Source organism: Bombus huntii, chromosome 5 (genome assembly GCF_024542735.1).
Source record: "Bombus huntii isolate Logan2020A chromosome 5, iyBomHunt1.1, whole genome shotgun sequence".
Taxonomy (NCBI): domain Eukaryota; kingdom Metazoa; phylum Arthropoda; class Insecta; order Hymenoptera; family Apidae; genus Bombus; species Bombus huntii.
Genome location: NC_066242.1, coordinates 14270450 through 14292603, shown reverse-complemented (window position 1 = coordinate 14292603; position 22154 = coordinate 14270450). Strand labels below are relative to the sequence as shown.

General features: G+C 39.8%; 6 protein-coding genes across 9 annotated transcripts in view; 1 reads left to right on the top strand and 5 right to left on the bottom strand.

Annotated features, from left to right (window-relative positions):
- The window catches only part of LOC126865967 (1-phosphatidylinositol 4,5-bisphosphate phosphodiesterase-like), a 13380-nt gene extending 5145 nt beyond the window's left edge, over positions 1-8235 (top strand). The window contains exons 2-20 of one of the 4 annotated variants that reach the window (XM_050618945.1): positions 9-63; positions 1502-1730; positions 1862-1921; positions 2271-2408; positions 2652-2731; positions 3054-3189; positions 3272-3372; positions 3477-3643; positions 3792-4002; positions 4071-4329; positions 4632-4826; positions 4942-5146; positions 5219-5376; positions 5455-5661; positions 5729-6101; positions 6164-6316; positions 6378-6555; positions 6641-7091; positions 7180-8235. In XM_050618945.1, the coding sequence (XP_050474902.1) occupies positions 1560-1730; positions 1862-1921; positions 2271-2408; positions 2652-2731; positions 3054-3189; positions 3272-3372; positions 3477-3643; positions 3792-4002; positions 4071-4329; positions 4632-4826; positions 4942-5146; positions 5219-5376; positions 5455-5661; positions 5729-6101; positions 6164-6316; positions 6378-6555; positions 6641-7091; positions 7180-7248 (3312 nt within the window). In that variant the 5' untranslated portion in view covers positions 9-63; positions 1502-1559 and the 3' untranslated portion in view covers positions 7249-8235. Of the gene's footprint in view, positions 1-8; positions 64-1501; positions 1731-1861; positions 1922-2270; positions 2409-2651; positions 2732-3053; positions 3190-3271; positions 3373-3476; positions 3644-3791; positions 4003-4070; positions 4330-4631; positions 4833-4941; positions 5377-5454; positions 5662-5728; positions 6102-6163; positions 6317-6377; positions 6556-6640; positions 7092-7179 lie in introns of all 4 variants that reach the window. The other 3 variants (XM_050618944.1, XM_050618942.1, XM_050618943.1) reach the window with 3 other exon arrangements.
- Positions 7925-8929, bottom strand: LOC126865970 (uncharacterized). The gene is made up of 3 exons (XM_050618951.1): positions 8784-8929; positions 8445-8697; positions 7925-8385 (listed from the first exon to the last, which is right to left on the bottom strand). The coding sequence occupies exons 1-3, from the start codon at positions 8805-8807 to the stop codon at positions 8297-8299; spliced, it is 366 nt and encodes a 121-aa protein (XP_050474908.1). The 5' UTR covers positions 8808-8929; the 3' UTR covers positions 7925-8296.
- LOC126865971 (uncharacterized) lies at positions 7925-10796 on the bottom strand (the record flags this gene model as incomplete). The annotated part of the gene is made up of 1 exon (XM_050618952.1): positions 7925-10796. A coding segment is annotated over one exon (678 nt), but the record flags the coding sequence as incomplete, so codon positions are not given.
- Positions 10796-12992, bottom strand: LOC126865855 (uncharacterized). The gene is made up of 3 exons (XM_050618747.1): positions 12981-12992; positions 12565-12846; positions 10796-12247 (listed from the first exon to the last, which is right to left on the bottom strand). Exons 1-3 carry the CDS (start codon positions 12990-12992, stop codon positions 12104-12106), a joined length of 438 nt encoding a protein of 145 aa, XP_050474704.1. The 3' UTR covers positions 10796-12103.
- LOC126865854 (mantle protein-like) lies at positions 12841-15705 on the bottom strand. The gene is made up of 3 exons (XM_050618746.1): positions 15658-15705; positions 15145-15516; positions 12841-15033 (listed from the first exon to the last, which is right to left on the bottom strand). The coding sequence occupies exons 1-3, from the start codon at positions 15703-15705 to the stop codon at positions 14893-14895; spliced, it is 561 nt and encodes a 186-aa protein (XP_050474703.1). The 3' UTR covers positions 12841-14892.
- On the bottom strand, positions 15626-22154 carry LOC126865852 (uncharacterized). The gene is made up of 4 exons (XM_050618745.1): positions 21954-22154; positions 20130-20285; positions 19798-19956; positions 15626-19712 (listed from the first exon to the last, which is right to left on the bottom strand). Exons 1-4 carry the CDS (start codon positions 22152-22154, stop codon positions 19524-19526), a joined length of 705 nt encoding a protein of 234 aa, XP_050474702.1. The 3' UTR covers positions 15626-19523.

Sequence of the window (22154 nt, the reverse complement as noted above, 5' to 3'; positions counted from 1 at the left end):
TGTCGTAGGTGTAGCAGAAAACTAAGATGTGCAAGCCAGCCAGGAAGAAACGTTCTTAACGTCGTAAGTGATCTATATCGTCTTATTGCGTTGTTTGTTCCGTGCTTCGATGTCGTCCACAAAAGATAAAACTTTAGTATCCATTTACAGCGGGTTCTTTTGTATCGCCCGGGTGCTAGCAAACATGAATTTTAATCACCTAGAAGATAATAAGAGCCATCTCTGAACTCGTGAAACATAGCCAATCGTTCAGGATACATTTCCTGATACAGAGGCCGTGGTGTATTCTAGTATCGTTCTATTTTCACCTAGCCGTTTCTGTCTATGGTTCGTCCTACTTTGTAGCCAGGGAATAAAGGTCAATCAGTGCAACGATGCCAGTAAATCCTTTGCGCTTCGATACAATATCGACCGTTCGAAAAAACAGAAAACCTCACGGTTATGTAGCGTAACTTGTGCCGTGATTTCAAAAGCGGTCCATTTCGAATGGCCTTTGCTAAACGATCTAACATCCTCTATCCGAGCTATCGGTTCGACCGATCCGATCGTATTTCATTCCATCGTGAGAAGAACAAAGAAGACGTTTCCGAACAGATGTTGGTAATATAAATGCATAAGATGCAAATTTTCCAATGTACATACAAGAAAAATGGGTTGAGAAATTCGGTTAACTCTGTCCCTGGAGAGAGCAGCCTGCATTCGAAGCTGAGAAAATGCCGTTAAAGTTAGCATGAATCGTGTTTCCGAAGTCGATAGTAACAAAACTGATGTTCTCGTAGATTTTGCGGTGTCGCGATGCTCGATTTGTCCGCAAAGATGATTCCCTATCAAACGAGATTTCGCCATTAGAAAGCCAACTAACGTTGGATGTTTCACGTTGAACGGAGCTTCCCGTAACCAGATCAACGTTTAATTGGATTTTGATGCAGGTAAAAGGGGCCAAAGCACGTATTGCGTTCATTCTCTCGGAGGTTAACACTCAATTGAGGTTGGGAGAATACTATTAAGGCAAGGGGCACACTACGTATACGCGAGTTAATCGAACCAACGTATCGATTGGCGCTCCATGTGTAATGCCGCACGTTTTAAATAAATGAACAGCATCAAAGAGTAACCGCACAGATCGTTTCGTATTCCACGGCGCGCGGCCGACTTTCGTAATCTTTGGGAGCTTTCGTAACCTTTCGGAATCGGTAATGAGCTAGTGCGATGGAAACGACACGGCGGACCTTGCAGTTTGTTAAAATTACCGCGATTAGTAATTTCAGGCAATTTCATACCGAAGTCCACGTGGTTAGACGAACTTAATAGTAATTTAATAATTACATTGAGTGAACAAAATCTACAGATCTGTTACACTCGAAAAGTGTTTTATCTCTTGCTAGTAGATACGATCGGGAATCCTTTCTTTCGAGGCTTGCAAACGAATGAAACGTAGGATGGTGATAAGCTGTGTTACAATTTCAGAATTGTTTAATAAAACTGTTTAAACCGTTAATAGGAATTGGACGAAACCTGACGTGTGTGCAACTTGACACGGTCAAATTGGTGCAAAAAAGATGACGAAAAGGTTCGAGTTCAATTGGCAGATCGAGGTACCGCTAGCGCTTCGTCAGGGATGCGTGTTCGATCGGTGGTCAGAGGAAAAGGACAACACGGAGCTCGAATTAAACTGCATGTTTAAGGTCGATGAATATGGGTTTTTTATCTATTGGCAAAGCGAAGGAAAGGTGAGTGCACTTTCCTCTTATATCCTGAACAGAGACTGTATCTCTTTCGTTGCAACGCGTTGTATGGAAAATTGAAATGCGAGTATATTATCTAATTACTCCATATTAGTCATATTTTATTTTATGTATAGGACGGAGATGTGATAGAGTTGTGCCAAGTGAGCGATATACGCGCCGGTGGATTACCAAAGGTAAAAATGTCTTTCCCTTTGAGCAACGTGAATGTTAGAGACAAAAAAAAAAAAAAAAAAAGAAACTGTATCATATCTGGATTTTTAAAAATCTATTTGACGAGTGCAACTGCATGTAACAATCGATGCACTAGTGGTGCGAACGTTTGCGATTCATTTCAAGGGTTTACAAGTGTTTTGGTATTTCGATATTTGGGATGTTCCACGTAGAAACACGTCTGATATGATGTCCTCTTAAGAAAAAGCAGCAATGGGATACTCGATCGACGATATATACGTTTTTTTTATATATTTTTTTAAGCTCCAGACCGAGTAAACTATTTGAAGATCATTCTCTAATTTTATTCAGGATCCAAAATTGTACGACAAGCTTCTCACGAAACACGGAGAGCAGTTAGAGGAGAAATGTTTAACCATCTGTTCAGGCGTAGATTATACCAATATTAATTACCAGCATGTCGTCTGTCCGGATCCAGCAACGGCTAAGGTAAATTTACTCGATATATAATCTCGTCTGTTTGATCATTCTTCTGAAAAATTAGTAAACGAAGTAAATCGACCTGTAAATTATCGAATACTTGGTAGTGATAAGATTACTCCGTGCGACATTCGTCAAATTAGAAAAAAAGGGCGTATTTAAATCGATCATGAAAAAAAACTTTCCAATCCATTGGTTAAGCAATTATTATCATAATCAATAAGCCCACGTGTTTGCTGTGTCCTATGACAGATATGGCTGGATGGCGTACGATCGATTACGCACAACGTGAAAGCCAACAACGTTTGCCCGCTTACGTGCTTGAAGAAACAGTGAGTTTACTAATGCAATTACACCTACACAATTGATCGTAAATATGATCGCCATGAAATAATTGGTCAGGAACAATTTCCGGTGGCAGACTATTTATTCGCGATATTGATTTTAGACTTTTCCATCCCAAGTTCCACCGTGAAAACTTTTGTTATATCCGACTTTGCATGTTGAAACTTGCATCGAGTAAGAGAGTGTAAACACGAGATATTCTTACTTCGAGAAAAGAAAACGTTTCGTGATTTCGTGCTTTTTCGAATATAAACGAGAAAGTTACGCGGAACATTGTTGAAAAGTAAAGCCTTCCTTGCCATGTTCCAGCTGGATGCGGCTTAGAATGTTGATCGATCCAAATGGAAAAGTTCCGGTGAAAGTGGTCGCAAGAACTTTCGCATCTGGAAAAACGGAAAAGCTTGTTTATCAGTGCCTCGCCGATTTAGGCCTATCTAGCGGGAAGGTATTTACAAATAAATTACTTGCACACAACGTGCAGAAAATCCTGTGGTACGTTTATTAAAACTCTGATTACGACTTCGTAGAACGATGTCATCGAACCGGAGGATTTCACGTTCGACGCATTCTACGCGCTCTACCACAAAATTTGCCCGAGGAATGACATAGAGGAATTGTTTCAATCCATGTAAGTGCAGGAAGTATAATTTTCGTACGTCATATTTCCGCTATTCGAGATTGATTCGTTAATATACGCAGAAACGATGGTTTATTTGCATTGAATATTCTCAGCACCCAGGGCAAAGCGGACACAATCAATTTGGAACAACTGGTCACGTTTCTAAACGAGAAGCAACGGGATCCAACTTTGAACGAGATCTTATATCCGCTGTACGACGAGAAGAGGGCGTCAGAGATTATAAACGATTACGAACAAAACGAAATAGCGCGAAATCAAAGTAAGATTTTTAATCAATGTATCATAATATCTTGCTTTCCAAATTTCGTAGCCTTCTCCGCTAAATTTTAATCGTCGATCGGCTACGTGTTCGAGTTAGTTTGTACCTGCGAAATGCCATCCTTTCAGAAGCAATCACGTCCTTTCAGAAACGATGACGAAAGATGGTTTTATAAGGTATCTGATGTCCGATGAGAACGCGCCTGTTTTCTTGGACAGGCTGGACGTCTACATGGATATGGACCAACCATTGGCTCATTATTACATTAACTCGAGTCACAATACGTATCTGAGTGGTCGACAATTTGGTGGCAAAAGCAGCGTTGAGATGTATAGACAAGTGTTGTTAGCTGGTTGTAGGTAAGGTTAACGAGAGTAAAAGTTACTCTACCCAGATATATTAGAACGTAGCGTTGTTCCTCTCGAAGGTGCGTCGAATTGGATTGTTGGGATGGCAAAGGCGAGGACGAGGAACCGATAATTACACACGGCAAAGCTATGTGCACGGACATTCTCTTCAGAGATGTTATTTACGCAGTTCGAGACACTGCGTTCGTCACATCGGAATATCCGGTTATTCTTAGCTTCGAAAACCACTGCAGCAAGAAGCAACAATACAAATTGGCGAAGTACTGCGACGAAATTCTAGGAGACCTGCTTCTCAAGGAGCCTCTCAAAGAATTTCCCGTGAGTTTTGCTCGTCGGTCTCCAATATCTTACGATAGTTGCTTCGACGGCGAAATGTTTCATCGATTCTCGCGATAAAAAATTAAATACGTCAATCGAAATCGCGAATTCTATCGATAGACAAGAATAACGTGCTCCCACTCATTGTTATCGGAGGTTATCTCTGCTGTTCGGTACAATATGTTCGAGTACTCGTGATTAAATTACATAGGCATGTTTTAAGAGATAGAAACTACACACGCAAGATCAGATATGGAACCAGAAAGAGATATTATATATTGATATATGGTTTGATAAAACAGCTAGAACCAGGGATGCCCCTACCACCGCCCAGCATGCTCAAACGTAAAATTCTTATAAAGAATAAACGTTTGAAACCCGAGGTGGAGAAGCACGAGTTGGAATTATTTCGGCAAGGTCAATTTGTCATCGAGGACGAGGTCAAGGAAGATGCGAGCGCACCACCGTCTGTGGCAGCGGTCGTCGAGCAACAATCGGTAAAGGTAATTTTAACAACCTTGGCAAAACTATCAGCATGTAACTCGCAACATCCTCCTTCTATGTCGAGTAGAACGAAATGGTTTGCCGAAAGAAAAATCGCTTATTTTTCAGGAAGAAGTCTCGACAGCTGAGTCCGTGGCGTCGTCGACGACTGGTAACCAACAACAATCTAGTTCTAGCACAGGTTTAGGCGATACGCTGGAATTAGCGGTGGTTCAGCCGTATACCGGAAGTACAACAAATGTTCACCCATGGTTATCCTCTATGGTCAACTATGCTCAACCTATAAAATTCCCGGGCTTCGATATTGCCGAACGTAAGGCAAAGCTTTCCCTCAGTAACGCGCTTAAAAGAGAGAAAAGATTGATGTACGTGCCCTCTTGTACAGAAAAGAATATTCATCACAATATGTCTTCCTTCGCGGAAACCGCTGGCCTGAATTACTTGAAGACGCAAGCCATCGAGTTCGTCAATTATAACAAGCGTCAAATGAGCCGCATTTATCCGAAAGGCACTCGAGCGGATTCATCGAATTATATGCCACAGGTAATTTTTGCAACAAATAGATCGCGAACACAGATGGCCTTTTCACGTATCGTCCCAACGATCGATCATTGAAAATAGGTCTTCTGGAACGCTGGCTGTCAAATGGTGTCGTTAAATTTCCAAACCGCGGACTTGCCGATGCAGTTGAATCAGGGAAAATTCGAGTATAACGGTTCCTCTGGTTACCTACTGAAACCAGATTTCATGAGACGAGCCGATCGAAGTTTCGATCCTTTCGCGGAGAGCCCCGTGGATGGTGTAATAGCTACACAATGTAGCGTCCAGGTATTTCGCAATTCCATTCGTGTTGTAATTCGAAAACATTCGTGGTAATTTGCGTTCGTATTGGCAGGTAATCGCGGGTCAATTTTTATCCGATAAGAAAGTCGGAACGTACGTGGAAGTAGAAATGTACGGTCTACCGACAGATACGATTCGTAAAGAATTTCGAACAAGAGTAGTTCCAGCGAATGGCCTGAATCCCGTGTACAATGAAGAACCTTTTCTCTTTCGGAAAGTTGTCCTTCCCGATTTAGCAGCCTTGCGATTCGCGGTTTACGACGAATCCAACGGCAAGCTGCTAGGACAAAGAATCGTCCCATTAGACGGTCTACAATCAGGATATCGACATATATCTTTGCGAACCGAGGCAAACTTTCCCATGTCCTTGCCAATGCTGTTCTGTAATATCGAGATCAAGATTTACGTACCGGATGGCTACGAAGGTGAGCTTCGATGACGCTCTCGGTCGTTGGGCAGGTGATTTCATTCGAGTTTAATTTCACAGGATTTATGGACGCGCTCACGGCACCACGGGCCTACAAGAAACCTGAAAATGCGTCTCAAAATAAAATGCGTGGCCTTGGAATAGAAGAGAGCGACAGTAAAGGACATTCTGATTCCATGCCTGCTCATCACCGCGAAGTACCTAAACCGCGAGGTAAACGATTCAAACGATCCACGTTGAACATGCGTATTTACAGGCTCGTTTTTTTTCTCAGAGGAAATGAAATTCAACCCCATAACGGTGGAATTGTTGCGACAAGAAAAAGGATATCAAAAAGTACTGAGGAAACAGCAAAAGGAATTGGAATCCCTGAAGAAGAGGCACCAGAAAGAGAAACTCGCCGTCCAGAAACAACATTGTGCTGCGATAGAGAAGATCATCAAAGGAAAAAAGTATGAGCAATTCTTAGCGCTAATCCGGGCACTTTCGGACAAGAGATTCAGCTTTCTTCGTTTTCTTTGTTTCTTGTTTCAATAGCAAAGCGGAACTTTCGAGAGACCCGACCGTTCGTCGCGAGGTTTCCGAACAAACTGTTCAATGGTCTCGATTGGCGGATAGGCAACGACGCGAGGAACGTGACCTGGTACGTTCTCATCTGGAGGAACGACGGAATAGCTTGCGAAAATTATGCGTGGCTGCTCAACTGGCCCAGCAAAAGCAACTTACTGCACGACACGAGCGCGAGATCAAAGAGATGAACGCGAGACAAGCGAGACTCTCGGTAGAAAGTATGAGGGAAGTGATGAACGATAAAACGTTGAAGACTCGGGGAATCAAGGAGGGTCGGCTTAGAGAAAAACAGCAGAACAACACGAAAAAATTTATGGAAGAGAGAAGAATCGCACAACTGATTCAAAATAGGGAAAAAGAGAAGTTGAAACTCATTCATGAGAAACAACTAGAGGAATTGCAGAAAGACATGAATGCGGTAAATGAAATATCTTTTGCCTTGTACTAGTCCAGAAAATGCCATCACGTAAATTGTATTAAGTATGTATTTGAATAACGTATTTTAGGTTATGGATATGTACAACAACGAGGAAATGGAATACGAGTTGGGCCCTAAAACCGAATGCTACGTGTGATGGCCGATAGATTGACTAAGAAAGTTGGGAAAAAGTTGAGGTGCTGCTGTATTCGGAGAATCCGCTCTTAACGTTAATTACAACTGGAATTGGGATCAAGCCTCGTTAGCTATCGTTCTCAGTATGCTGAGAACCGGAAGCAACAGACAAACCGCGTTATTCGTACTCTAGTTCATTCTCCTGAATATTTTTTTATAAGAGAAACATCTTGTAACTTCATACTCTCCGTCGTCGCACGAGCAAGTACCTAGACTAAATAAGGGAGTCAATAAAAACTAAAATGATCTAGTCAAGTTCTTATATTAATAAGTATATATATTATATATATATTATATATTTATTATACATATTATAAGATATAAATGAGAAACGGATCACACATGTCGAGCGTGTCGTGTGATTCGTCGATTTCAATATTTTTCGATTGTTAACGCTATTATTGAATTCTATCGTACCGGGTGCGTGAGGAAAGTGAGCGACTGTACGAGCGCGTGTATTTCATGCCTAATGCCAAAAGGAATTTGCCACCACCGTGACGATTCTTTCGCTATATTTTACTTCAAACAATGCTTTTACGGTCGGACATAGTTGATAGATTATACGCCAGTGGTGGTGTCACTGGTGTCATCCGCCGCGATTAGAGTATTAGCGTCCTAACTGTCAAATGATCTTGATTCATGATCGAGCAGGTACTCGTTTTTGGAGGATACGTTCATTTTCTCCTATCTCGAAGGAGTATCCTCGTATGTATGGTCCAAAGTCGTAACGTCATGAGCCAAAATAGTATTGTACATAAAAAAAAAAAAAAAGAAAATCGAACAAAAGAAGAGCCTAGCATAATAATTACCCCGTCGTTGTTTTCTTTCTAATAATGTTATTTACACAAATTATTATATTAACCTATATTATCCTATATATCGTTCAATATATATTATATATATATTGAATATAAAGGAACAAGGAGAAATAAAGAGATTGCTAGCTCGATCCGTTTGCAGCATTAATTATATTCGATATACATCAGATCAACGTAAACTTGATAAAACTTTTATAACTGATAATCGTAATTAATCGCATGGTTAAATCGATCATAATGCCGGGGAACTGCGTCTCGGCCTCTAAATTCTTCGAACGGAACTGAAAAACGAAAGATTTACTAATAACTTTAGAAATGATTAACAATACTCTCGCGTTACCTCTTGTGAGATGATGAACAAAATTTGCTCGGCCACCGATGGGAGTTCGATGATCGTAAAACTCGTTTCCTATAGCTGCGTTCCCTTCGTGCGCTCTATAGTTTCCAAAAAATGGCCCATCATCGTGGTTATTCACCGACTCAGTTTGATAATTACGATTCGGATAAATGTCTTGAAAATTCGGAAAATATGGTTGTTCGGTTACTCTGGGTATTCTTGCCGCTTCGCAAACGACAACGATCGCGAGACACAACTGCAACAGAGAAGTCACGCATCTAACGAATCAAATTTTATCCAAGTCACGAAACTAATATCACTTACGTAATATGTCTTACTTACGTAGTATCTCATACTGTATGTCATAGCGACGTCCTAGAACTATCCTACGATCTTCAACAGTTTTACTAAAGAATCTGCTTGTAAACATTCGTTTTATATGCGACATTGGTTAAGAATTTCGACAAACCGTGTAAATAAGAAAGTTGGAAAATTACACCCCCGTACGTTGTCGGTTACAAAAACCGCGCTGTGACTTGCGTAATAGGATTGCCCGTTGTGTCGAACGGGTGTGGAAATAGCAATTCTTCGAAATAATCGGGGATCGATTGGAAAGCTCGCCGCAACTGGCTCGTAATTAATCCCTTACTTAGACCAAGGCGAACATCGATCTGGCGCAATCGAACGGTCTAACAGAAGGCGCAGATATGACGGAACATGTCGTTTACGTTGAATCGCGCAGCTTCTCCGTTTTCCGATGTAATTTATGATAATTAAAGAGGAAATCCGAATACATAGATGCAGTACATAATAGGAGTACAGTAAACTACCATAAAGGGAGATAACAACTTTGACGGTATACTGCGCCTAATTTGTAATATCGCCGACGAAATCAGTAGAAAACTAGTTTCATTGCGTGTAACGAATTCCAAAGTTTGTTTGTCGAAAACCGGTGTCTACAAATCGATGAAGGGGCAAAAGCAGATAATACGCGATCTTAAGAGCAATGATAATGCTATTCGGTTTGCCGGAATAATCGAGGAAACTTTCATGAGAAAATGAGTTTCCACGGGTCGACGGATTAAGATCTCGAGAAAGGCAATCTCAGTACGGGGGATATCTGCAGACTGCCGTAATTCCGTATTGCAGAAAGGACATTGGTCTGTTATGAAATTCTAGGTCAGCATCGTACTGGCGAATGAAAAGGTTGGCAAAGTTTTGCGAAAATTAGCCGGCTATCGAAACTTTACGTTTGAAACAGGTCTACATGGTGTAGGGCGAGGGTTTAAGCTTTTAACGAGTTTCAATCGGGTCGTAGTCGAGTTAAGAGCTCCTATTTCGCGATATTAAAGAAGAGTTGCCGCTGGGATTACGAAATGGCTGGAAAGGGGAAAGTTGGAGGACGAACGGTTAGGGTGAGCACATTCAACAGCAAGATTGATAGTTCCTTCGTTTTTATTGTACAATTTGCGAAACGGATATTTCGCTAAATTACGCTTCACTACGCTGATAGTTATGGCAGGTTAAGGCTATCGCGACATGGTCGTTTCAATGGGCGAAAAGTTTCTCGGAAACGCCGAATTATCTTCCGATTTTCCGGAACGTTCTCAAAAGACCTAAGCGATCGATCGACTCGATCGTTGCAATCGCACCGTGACATTTGTCCATGAATTTTTCTTAAGGGCAGTACGGTTTTATGGGCGACTGGTAAATAGGCTGGGTATGAACGATGGGTTGTGCGAGCTTCACCAAATTGATCTGTGGCGCCGGGATCTGTACCACTTTCGGCTGATGGTACTGAATGGGATATGAAATCTGAGGCTTCTGAATCACTTGAGTAATCGGTAGTTCGTATTTCTTCAAGTACACCTTAGGTGCCTGATACATCAATTTCTGATACATAGGCGCGTAATAGATGGGTTTTTGATAGATTGGCGCATACGAGATCATTGGTTTCTGATAGATCGGGTAAACCACTTTTTGTTGAACGATCGGCTTTACGATTACCGGGGCTGGTTTCACAACGACCGGTGGTGGAGATGGTTTCACGTAGGTGATCATCGGTTTCGGAATGTACTGTATCGGCGCTGGTTGCACGTACGGTTTCACGTAAATTTGCGGTGGCGGCGAGTACGAGATAGGATGCGAGTAAGTCGGAGGGCACGGGTTATAATACGACTCCCTTTTCATAGCCGCTTTGTCTTCCATCATGCCATCCGGCATGTGCATGTGCATGTCCACTGCGGTTTCCGAGCGGACGCTTGACAGCCATATCAGGCACGGTATCTGGAGATCACATAAATATTTTAGAATGTACAAGTACCTCGAAACGTTAGAAACTCGCTTATCATTTCTTTATCCCGTACATGAAAGAACAACTAGATACGTGCTACTCTGTTCCTAAATTGAGACGTAACAATCAGTGAATATCACGAAATTGAAAAAGTGGAAAGTGTCGAGGTTTCTTCTGTCTGTTTGCTTACCAGCAATCTGAACATGATTTCGGTGTCGGTTGAACGATCTTCTCGATAAACGTCGGTACTAAAGTCCCGGGCAAAACTAAAAGCGCGCTGTGCGTGGTCCCTGGTTTTATAAACTTTTGCTACACTTAAACAGGGCAAGTTTCTTGCGGACCAAAGACGAATGCGATTCCCTTAAGCGGCGTAAAAAGCGGTCGACAGCCAAGCCTATGATGCAAGTGGTCGCGCCCCGGTATTTCCTGAATAAATTCTGCACCTCGGGCGAACAGCCCTGTTATGTCGCTGTCGTTAGGTTGGCGTTCGTCATTTACCACACCGTCGCCAGTCATTGGCTGGTTTGTGATTCGAGAAAACCGGAGGGCAAGCCTCGTAACACATTGCATCGCTCCGGGTATTGCCTACAGAAATTCGCAAAAAGGTAAAACAGTTTGTTCGGCTGAAATATATCCTACGGTTTTATCCACAGAGTGTATATATATGTGTCTCCGTTTCCATCATAGTGACAGTAAATTACGTTCGTGATTGATTTGTGATTACGAACTATGTATCGTTCAAGGCGCATAATGCCTCGTGAATAGATTCATGGTAGTTAATTACTAATGATTCGAACGCGGAAAGTACTCGCCAGGTTCGTATCGTTAAGACCGATAAAATTACAACGGGGTAGAGATCGTCGTAAGATGGTCGATCTTTACTTACTTTTTCTTACTTACTTCGGGTCAGAAAGTAATTATTTTTTTTTTGAGTTAAAAGAACTCTCTCGACTAGGAGGTAGTCTCCGGATTGATAAAATCATTGTCATACCTTTACCGACCTGGTTGAGAAATACTGTGAAACAAGAAAAAGCTAACGTATAGAGTTATTTATTTAGGTGGTCAGTGTTACTTCGACCGTACGTTACTTCGACTAAACTACACGCTTTCGAAACTTTCCAATTGCTCCGATGAATCGATGTTCTATCGAAGGGAGAGGAACGATTAACGATATTATGAAAACAAAAACAATTTATTTAAACAGTACAAAAATAGTATAATTACAACAATAGTGAACTATGTACAAGTGTCATAATGTCAAGAAACTATAATTTTCGATTTGATGTGCATATATAAATACGTATATATATATATATATATATTTTTTTTTTGCCTAATTGTCTGAAATTTGGAAAAACAACTCTCAAGATCAGTGCTTCCAACCGTGTCCCTTGCTTTGATGATGGAATACGTGTTTGTAGACAGGTACGTGGACCGGGTATGGTTTCGGAACAGGCACCGGGAAGTGCTTTTCAACTGTCACTGGATATGGCCTCTCAACAACATATGGTACCTGCGCGATATTAACATTCTAGTAATTCCTATACGTTCGAATTGCAATAGCTATGTACGTGCAATGAGGTCAGATCGTAAGTAATTTTACGTTAAATTTCATGAGAATGAAATTATATTTACATTTCATAACAATAATATATTGGAATAATTAAACAGCGCGGTCATATCTCTAACGATAATTATTGTAACTGTTTTGCGAGGAATAATATTAATATTTGTTTTTGCTCTACATATTCGTACAATGCTCGAGCATTTCTACCAACCATTAAACAATTAAATGTAATATAAAGCAAAAAATTTTACGTTTCATCGTACCTTTTTCTCCACCACATAGGGCTCAGGTTTTTCTACCGGAATTTCAACGTGCTTGACTACTTCTACGGGCACTGGATGCGGCACTGGAACTTCGACTTGATAAGGTTGCGGAATAGGGACTTTAATTTGTTGCGGAATTGGAACTGGAACTGGATGTGGAATTGGTATAGCGTATTTTTTGTAAATGGGAATTTCCACGGGTTTCGATGTCTCATGATAGGTGGAACTGCCATGATCCTCTTCGTAGGAGGCACATGCCAAGGTAATTAAAGCGGCGAATACCTATAATCAATAATCGTGCTTGTTAATTTATACAGATTAAGAAAATAGTACTTTGATGCTTGACATCTTGTGCAACGAAAATAATTGAACGATGATCTCATGATTAGCAGAAAAATCGATGGTCAGAAACTTACTAGAGTTCTCATGATTTCCACACCAGAGCGAATCCTCAGCAACCTGTCGTGTTAACTCGCCACGATCACTTTGATGCTTTCAAAGTCATGGCCAAGTGCTTATATACCAACGTCACTTTCTCCCTTCTCTTTATTACGTTTACTCTTTCTGCTCGTCGCAGAGTACTATCTCTATGATTGTCTGCACAGATATATCACATTTGTATATGGCTGAGTTAAGTTCTTCCTGTTATTTGCATACCATTACAATTTTTTCTATTCCGGTTATGGAAGTTTTGGAGGAGAAAAATCGAACTCGTCATATTGAGATTGTTAAATTAATCGAGATTGTTGTCTCGTGCGTTTTTATCCGGTCAATTATTAAACGAGCAAGCGGAAGATATTTAAAGAATTCGCAGGTACCGATTCCAAGGATAGCAAACGCAGTCGCACTTTCGATTTTCATCATTTATGGAAATAACGATACATTGTTCGCGGACAAATAGTTACAGTGAAAGGAAACTCCTTGTCTCGATTAAACTCCTCGATATCGATTATAGTCGAATATTTATTGTTTCCAATCCGTTTCTCTTATCGATAAAGACAGTAAACGATAAATTTTTGGCGTTCGTGTTACGTTTAAATATAGCACCCTTTGCAGTAAACAACCGAGAACGAGGTTAGTCAACCAAGACAAATACAACTTGGTCATGGTCTAGTTCGCACGCTTAACAATTTGTAAATTACCGTCAGACGATCGAGTAGCATAGATCGAGATGGTGCACCATGTAATTTACAAAGAACTTTTTTCGCTATATTTTTTACGCAGAGAATGCGCTTAAGAGGGGAATAATCGTTCCTGCAGGGATTAATCAAAGTACAATTATGTGAATCTTAACGAAGCCGGCTTTCTCTAATCCTAGGGCATTAAGATCAGTGTCAGACAACACCTGTAACCCAATCACTTATGCCTAAATATATACCGTACCTAGGGTAATTGTGTAATGTATCGAATCTCCATCGATCATCCCGGTGCATGTAAATCAAGTAAATCAAACTTTCGAATAGAGCGTCACGTTCTCATCTCTCTACAGCTGCACACGTTTAACTAGCGAGTGAAAACGAGAGCCTAGCAAATTTCATGCATTGCCCACGGCGTAAATTGTAAAGGGGCGTAAAATAGAATAGAGATATTATATTTATTAGTAATACAAATCGCTATGAGAAGGAGGTAACCACCTGGGGTGTGGTCATGGGAGAGAAGCTGCCTGGAAGATTCGAATTGTACACGATACTCTCTGTATCAGCGAGCGGAACAGTGAAAGTGTATCCCAAGTAAAAGTGGTTTTGCGCCGCGATGTAGGAACGCGTCTGTTGTCGGGCTCATTATGGCGAATCAAGATCGCACAGAATTCCTATCGGTGACTGGTTGGTTTCTAGTAGATTCGTAACACCGGATGACGAAGAAACGAAACTTATGGTTACGTGTTTCCTTTTTATTCTTTGTGTAGCCGCGAACAGGAAGAGACGAACGAACTATCACTTTACCGAGATCGCTACCTGAGAGATCATTGCTGCAGTTCAACTTCATTGCTATACATTTAACACGCCGATTCGATCGACAGGAATTAAACAAAAAAGAAATGGTAATTTTCAAATAGGCTTTATTAACAAGCACGTATTAATCGGTAGAAAAGGAAAACTTAACAAGTGTATAACATTCGTAACAAAAATATTGGCAACATTAACATCAGTGTTGAGATCCGAATATCGTGTCTCTTTTTCTTGACATTTGTTTCACAGTAATCCAAACGATGAACAGTATGTTCGTTGAATTAAATAAGTTTAGATATCAGGTGACAAGAAGCTCTCCCGTAAAACGATCAGTCGCAGGAAGAACAATTCCCAAGTGTTCAGTAGCGAGCGAATCAGTCTAGTGCCATCCTTTGCCCTTTGAAGTGTAATGGAATACGTGCTTGTAAACTGGCACATGAACTGGATACGGCTTTGCGACTGGAATGGGAAATTTCTTTTCGACGTACACTGGATACGGCTTCTCCACCACAAAAGGTATCTAGATGGACACGATTACATATGATATAGTGACACGTGATACAGTTATTGCGATACGAAGTTTTACAACGGTGACTTCGCCATTGTTCGATAATTAGATACTTTTACTTACGTGTTTTTCTACGATAACAGGCTCTGGCTTTTCGATAGGGATTTCGACGTGTTTCACAACTTCCACTGGATAGGGGTGTGGAATTTCAACGGGAACTTGTTGAGGTTGAGGAATTGGTATTTCTATCTTTTGAGGAATTTCGACTGGTACAGGATGAGGGATTGGAATTGCTGTAATTGCACAACGAGCAAATATTATTGTGTCTTGAAAGATTCTTAGTTCTTTATATGTGTATGGATATTTACCATATTTTTTGTAAATTGGGATTTCTACTGGTTTCGTCTTTTCCTCGTAGGTGGAGCTTCCATGGTCTTCTTCGATGTGGCCCGCAGAAACGATCCCGGCGATCATCGCCAGACCAAATAGAGCAATCTACAAACATTCGATTGATAATCATCGATCCTGCGTATCGATACGTTACGTCTTATAATCTTCGTTCTAATTCAGCCGTTGATCGAATCAAACAACATATCAGGTAATTAGGCTTAATTTTTCGGTCGGCCATACATTTACATTTTCGATCAATTTGAGCAAATTACTATTACATAATTCATCTATCATCTTTCAAGTTTTTATGCAATTGTCGTATAAATCTTACAATTTGATTCATAGTTGTAGGTTTCCCGAAAAGGTGTTTATCGTTAAAGCACAAAACGTTGAGTGTCTACGGCAATGGAATACCGAGCTTATATACTAACATCGATTCCACCACCTTTCACTGATTTCATGCACTACAGTTCCGACCCTTTCCAGGATATATCAAACTACATCTTACCATCGACCAACCTTCGCAACTCTATACACCACCAATGAGTATGAAAGATTCTTGTTTTATTTTTCACGCGGCTCATTGACCGTTCTCCGTCTATGACTGGCCGGAAGTTAAGATTACGTGTATTTACGGACGCGGGAAGTACACAGCGTAAAAGTATCCCATCGTTGGCATTACGCTTTCTTTTTAATGGATAATATTGCGCTTGAATGAAAAAAGCGTGTCGGTAGTTTTCTTACAAGCAAATATTTATACGTTATAACTGTCAACGATGAAACAAAATATCATAATTCTGACTCGAAGATTAACGAACTTGGCACGTTATATTTATTAACAGTTACAATTCGAATAGAATCAGCATTAGAAACACGAAAATTAAGCACCTGCGTGTAGAAAAATCGTATCTGATGACTTGCGGCGCAACGATCGGTGAAGCGGAAAATCAAACCCGACTCCCGATGCAACCGCAAGACGGTCGCTACGTTTACCGGAAGCGAATGCCTGGTGCGATCAAGAAAATTTCCAGAGATGATTCGAATGGGCTCGATGAGCAACGTGGAGAGAACGGTTCATTATGTATTTAAGATGAAATATTTGAAACGGTTGTCGCGATGAAGCTCGTTAAATATTTATAGGCATAAATTAAACTCATTTTCTCGGAGCGATCTAGCCTGTGTCATGTTGTTCAAAATTCGATTTCTTTTTTAATGTCAATCGACCATTCTGAAATATACCGGAAGTGAAGGTGAGGAACGATCTCTTGTGCAAAGGCACTCGAAGCAGATCAAAGTTTTCGGACCGACAAAATGAAAGTCCAAACACGTTCGCTATGTGAAAGGAATCTTGGTGAAAAAACCGATCGGACACGCCGATCTTTGTTCCTGTAAAAGTAAATTTCTGTTTTATCACAGAGTTGAGATAGGCAGATTAAGAGACGGGAGCAGAAAGTGTATCTGTTGCCCTCTTCGTTTTGTACTTCTCGCTACGCCCAAGAGAAATGCCAAAACATTTTTAATTCGCTTTTCGTTGTAATCGTAAATCTCTCATCGTTCTCATCGTTCGACATATTAAACACGTATATTAATCCCAGATTCTTAGAGATAAGAGAGATTAAGAGATAATTGCAATCACGTTGTGAATTTAATGCGAATGCGTGCCATATATAATACGATGATATCTCTATATGAGAGATAGTGTACCAATGTGCTGTCATTTCACGGTGGAAAGTTTGTCTCGGATTTCGGTTGGATTTACGAGCGTATACTGCTTCCTCTGTGCAAATTTCCGTCGTCCCAAATATAGAGACAGCGTTCGCATTAAACTCGGAAGTTACAATTTGCTTCTCGTCTTATTAAATTTGTTCGGCGAAATTAATTACGTCGGGGTAAAATCTTCTCGAAAGCGAAAGCTATATGACTAGCCTTTTAACGGTTTGATTTATTTGTTTATTTATCACGAACACGGATGCTGTTTTAAGCGGAGCGCAATCTCATTAATGAGTGTGGCACGCGATGCATGTCACATTAAATGTCGAACCTACGCTGTCGATTGCTTGAACAGATCCTATGTACGCAGAAACGAGGTTCGCCATAGAAATCTAACGGCGTTCAAAGTTCAAACACGATTCAAGAAGACTCAACCTCTTCGAAGAAGCGAAAGTAGCATTTCTACCCGTTTTTGTTCTAATTTATCTATTAAAAGTCGAAGAGTCGTTTAGTCTGCTCAGCAGGTGTACTTGAGGAGGAAAGCTTGTGCGTTCAACCCTTTCTCATATTTTTCTGTTTCTCTTACATGGAAAGTACGCTGGAGTACGTACTGACGAGTATATAGCTCAAGGTATATTCGATCACTCCCCAGATCGCAAGCGAGTAACATTGTCAATGTTTCTCCTTTTGATTTAAGATTGGTTGTTCCAACCAAAAAGCGTTCGTTTAACAGACGCGATCGACGTTCGTTACATAAGACAAAACAGCGATTTCTCTTTGATTAGAAATTTGAAGGACAGTAGAACGTTTGATATACAATATAAGCGTATCTATGCTTCTTAAAAACCGTTACGCATAGAACACATTTTACTTTTACCGAGGAACTTTTTCTTGTAGCAACCATTTCTTTCACTGTTCCTTTTGATCTTGTTTCTAACGTCAAATAGCTACAATGAATTATGCTCGTTATCGACTACCGGAAGTGATGGTTGAGAGAGGTGTACGCGAAAGGAATCGTGAGAGGAAGTCCTGCACTTTTTTCTATACTTCTACGCGGCTAATTAAGTCTACCGTTTCCGAATATTTTTTCAGGCTAATTTAATCGATTGTTTCAATCGAGTAATGAGAATCATAATAAAGTAGCATCGTGCTTAGATGTATAAAGAGCGGCAAAGTATAAGTATATATATAAATATAAAATTTTAATCTTCAAATTGTCTCGACATCGAGGAATTATTAACGAATTCTTTTTTCTTTCCCGGATATTAAACTTTCTTCTGAATAATCCTTTTACGTCATTCCTCCGCCTCTTCTGTTGCATCGTACAAATAAAATCCAACTTGATTATTCGTAAAAATGGAAATGTCAGCCAGGGTATATTAACGAGTTTCTACAGAGGAGGTCAATAATCTCCTACAGTACAGTTTCTCATACCTACACGATGTATTTTAGCAGCTGTTCTCCCTTCTTTTACAATCTCCTGATTGCCAAGATCAACAGAACGGTAGATCATTTTATGCTTTACTTTCGCCTTAGTTTTCTTCCGCATCGCGGTTTTTCTTCCAACATTCTTTTTCAGCTCTTTTTATCGTGACCACGTTACTATGCTAATGCACCTTTGTCAGATAGAGGGACGATGCGCTCGTTCGTTACAAGTATTCCGACGGTTAGATCATTATGAGTTATGATCTTCCTCTTAATGTCGACTTCGCGTTATTGCGCGTTCGAGGGACTGTAAGAAAAAAAGAAAAGAAGAGTGAAAGTCTTCTTCGAATTTCCTTTCTCATTTTTCGGCAAAACTTTATCATCTGACATCTAAGAATTTCGTACATTTTCTTTTTGCGAATTCTTTCTGTGCCGCCGCAGTCGAATTTACGAAGGTCAATGACAGAGGAAGACGATTATTATGATGGCTTTCGCTACGAATGCCTCGATCGTACCACATTCTCCTTTCTCCTCCGTGCCTTCCATCTCCATTGTGAAACGCAGACCAATAATTGTAACATTCCGTTAACGTAATACCACGTAAATCTTTCTGCATCTGTTCTTATGGACGAAAAGAACAGCCTAGACGATTCAATATGATTCTTATACAATTTAATTGACAACATTGAAGAGTAAAATAAAATAGCTTAGCTAATAAAATAAGTTGAACAATGGAATAAATAATTTAAAAAACGAGAACTAGCTTTACTGTTTAACAGGTGAAAATAAGTGTGGACGATGCATTTGTAATTAATATAATTACATTTATTAATAAATAATTTTAACGCACGAAACTATTAAGTACGATGTATAACAAAACAATATAAATATAAAACACGTAGAAACTGTAATTTCAACGACGCACTTCTGCCGCAACGATTAAAACAAGAACAATCAACAACGCCAATTTCACAGGCTTAATGGCTCTTGGAGCTGTGCACTACTGTTTTGTAAATTGGAATCTTAATTGGAATAGGCTTCGCCACTGGAACAGGAATATGCTTCACTATAGTGAATGGAACGGGCTTCTCAATTTTCACTGGAATGATTTTTTCGACGGGCGTGGGTACTTTCTTCTCCACCTTCGAAAATATTTGCTTCTCCACCTAAAATAAACGAATAATATTTTGCCAGGTTAAATATTTAAAAGACATTTCAAGGAATGATGAAATTTTAATCGAGGGTATTTACCGGATATGGAACAGGTTTTTGTACGAACACTGGAACTGGATAACTCTGTGGAATATGTTGAACCTGCAGGTGAGGTATCAGCAAAGGAACCTTCTTAGGGACTGGTATTCCTATTGCAATTAAACCAAATGTGATGTGAATTTCTATGTTTAATTGATACTAATTCACATACCAATTGTTTTCACAGATGGTATGAAGTGTCCACCTTCTCCGTGACCTCCTAGACTGATCTCGTGCTCTGATCCACCTGATATAAAATAAAACATGGTTTCGTCGTTTATACGGTGTTCAAGTGTAGCCCTTTTACTACTAATAATATTTATATCGTTTACGAATAATATTGATATGTTGACCAAACCTAATTCACCTAAACCTAGACCAATTTCTTCTTCGCCGTGACCCACGTCAATTTCCCCCAAACTTAATCCATGATCGCCAAATCCTAATTCCCCGGCGCAACAGGAGGAAACGATCGTTAAAATTACAATCTGTAAAAGATAAATCTTGAACGAGTCTACTATCACAGAAGAACATTGTCGATTCGATTACGTATGAACCACATGACACTTTCGTTATTGATTACTAGCATAAGTATCTATATAGATGTCACGTATTAAATTGACGTACGATTTTTTCCATGTCCCCTTGCTCAGTGTATACGAGTACGTGTTGAATAAAAGACCAACTCAAGAGAAATTCTTAGCGTAGTCACTTTATATACTGTTCTACAAGGGACAAGCAACCCCACTATCACGCGAAATTCTATTCGACACCTTCACTATCGGGTTACATTTCTCTATTCCTGCAAACACCGTATATGCTTGATGAAACTCTTACGTAATACAGGATTTCCATCCTATGCTAACCCGGACACCGCGCTGCTTTATTTCCATGCAATTCCTTAGTCTCATTACCTGACTTAATTGCATATCTTTCTACCACTCATTTGAATGCGCTTGAAATCAAACGAAATGAAACCACGGTCAAACGTATATGCAATCACGGAATACTTCCTGTTTCCTACTTCCTGATAGCGATTAGTCGCCTGATACATTAATTATACTTGAAACATGCTGAGGGATGCTAAAATATTTCAGATAATAATCATAATAGTAAAATGTAAAGCCAGGATGAGGAAAATGAACATTAGATGGCACGAAGATGCGTATACGCGTGAATGATAAAAGATCGATAAGGATACGTATACCTCTATCTTATATTTCGATATTGTACGTACATTGTACAGTGTATCCGCAAACTTTAAAATATCTGAACATGTTCGTTATTTCCAACAATACGCGAAAATGTTAACAACGAAAGTTGTAGGATTTAAAAAAATACATGATGTGGTAATAATGATTTTTTGATAGGTGGATGCGTAGTGGGGTTATACAGACCAATTTTTATTTTTTTTTTCGATGAGATGTCCAACTTTTTATGCTTGTTTTCGAAAGAATAGCGAATTTCGAGTGTAAAAGTATTCGGATACATTTGTTCCAAAATTTACCGTTTCTGAGATATTCAACCTTGCTCGTTCTATTATTTTCGTTATGTAAATTGTTCCAAGTGTCAACCATGTGCATCGATACAACGTTGTAATCTTTGAACCGTTGCACTCTTTACTTCTTTTGTCGTTCCAGTCTATCGTAACACATACAGCAATAATCCGTTGCACATGGTCGACACTTTGGATAACGAAAGTAATAAGATGGACAAAGTCAAATATCTCAGAAATGGTAGGTTTCAGCATAAACGTACCGCGGCACTTTTATCCTGAAGATTCGCCATTCTATCAAAATCAAGCATGAAAAATTAAACATCTTACTTTGAATAAACAAGATTCATCCCCGTATCTTCGCTAGCCCACTATTTGTTAAGTAGCCATTATTACCATATTATGTATTTCTTTGAATCCAACGGCAGTTTGTGGGATGTTACAAAATCACATAATTATTTATAGATTTATGACTGGAAAGATTAATCACAAGCGCGTAAATTATTTAGGAATGTCTTTTTCTCTATGCCAGCTATTAATACACAGATATGTTATCGCTTGTTTAATTTTATGATTGCCTATTGATTGTCTTAAGTGCAGAGGAAAGCCATGACCATGCTACTTCCTCTAAATTTTGTTAAACCAGGTATAAAGTAGTAACCAAGTAAAGACCACTCATTTGTAACCTTGCTGGACTTCCTCTGTCTTCGAGGTTCATTTGCTGATCAAGTGCTCTTTTCCATCCTGAACTGGTAGATATACATGTACATTCACTTTCCATAGAATCTGTATCTGATGCATCGAAAATACCAGTGAAAGTTTTGATTATGATCTTGAGTGCGTTAAAGTACAATGACCGCAT

What these genes read in the sequence shown, in the direction of transcription:
- LOC126865852 (XM_050618745.1), bottom strand. Translation starts at nt 22,154, where the DNA reads ATGCGGTCATTGTACTTTAACGCACTCAAGATCATAATCAAAACTTTC. An exon ending in AAATGAGTGGTCTTTACTTG is followed by an intron (nt 20,286 to 21,953) that starts GTTACTACTTTA and finishes TATCTTTTACAG; the next exon opens with ATTGTAATTTTAACGATCGT. An exon ending in AAAAACCTGTTCCATATCCG is followed by an intron (nt 19,713 to 19,797) that starts GTAAATACCCTC and finishes CGTTTATTTTAG; the next exon opens with GTGGAGAAGCAAATATTTTC.
- LOC126865854 (XM_050618746.1), bottom strand. Translation starts at nt 15,705, where the DNA reads ATGATAGATGAATTATGTAATAGTAATTTGCTCAAATTGATCGAAAAT. An exon ending in TGCTCAAATTGATCGAAAAT is followed by an intron (nt 15,517 to 15,657) that starts GTAAATGTATGG and finishes GAATGTTTGTAG; the next exon opens with ATTGCTCTATTTGGTCTGGC. An exon ending in CTGTTATCGTAGAAAAACAC is followed by an intron (nt 15,034 to 15,144) that starts GTAAGTAAAAGT and finishes GTGTCCATCTAG; the next exon opens with ATACCTTTTGTGGTGGAGAA.
- LOC126865970 (XM_050618951.1), bottom strand. Translation starts at nt 8,807, where the DNA reads ATGACATACAGTATGAGATACTAC. An exon ending in CATACAGTATGAGATACTAC is followed by an intron (nt 8,698 to 8,783) that starts GTAAGTAAGACA and finishes TCTCTGTTGCAG; the next exon opens with TTGTGTCTCGCGATCGTTGT. An exon ending in TGTTCATCATCTCACAAGAG is followed by an intron (nt 8,386 to 8,444) that starts GTAACGCGAGAG and finishes TTCGTTTTTCAG; the next exon opens with TTCCGTTCGAAGAATTTAGA.
- LOC126865855 (XM_050618747.1), bottom strand. An exon ending in CCTATGTGGTGGAGAAAAAG is followed by an intron (nt 12,248 to 12,564) that starts GTACGATGAAAC and finishes AATATCGCGCAG; the next exon opens with GTACCATATGTTGTTGAGAG.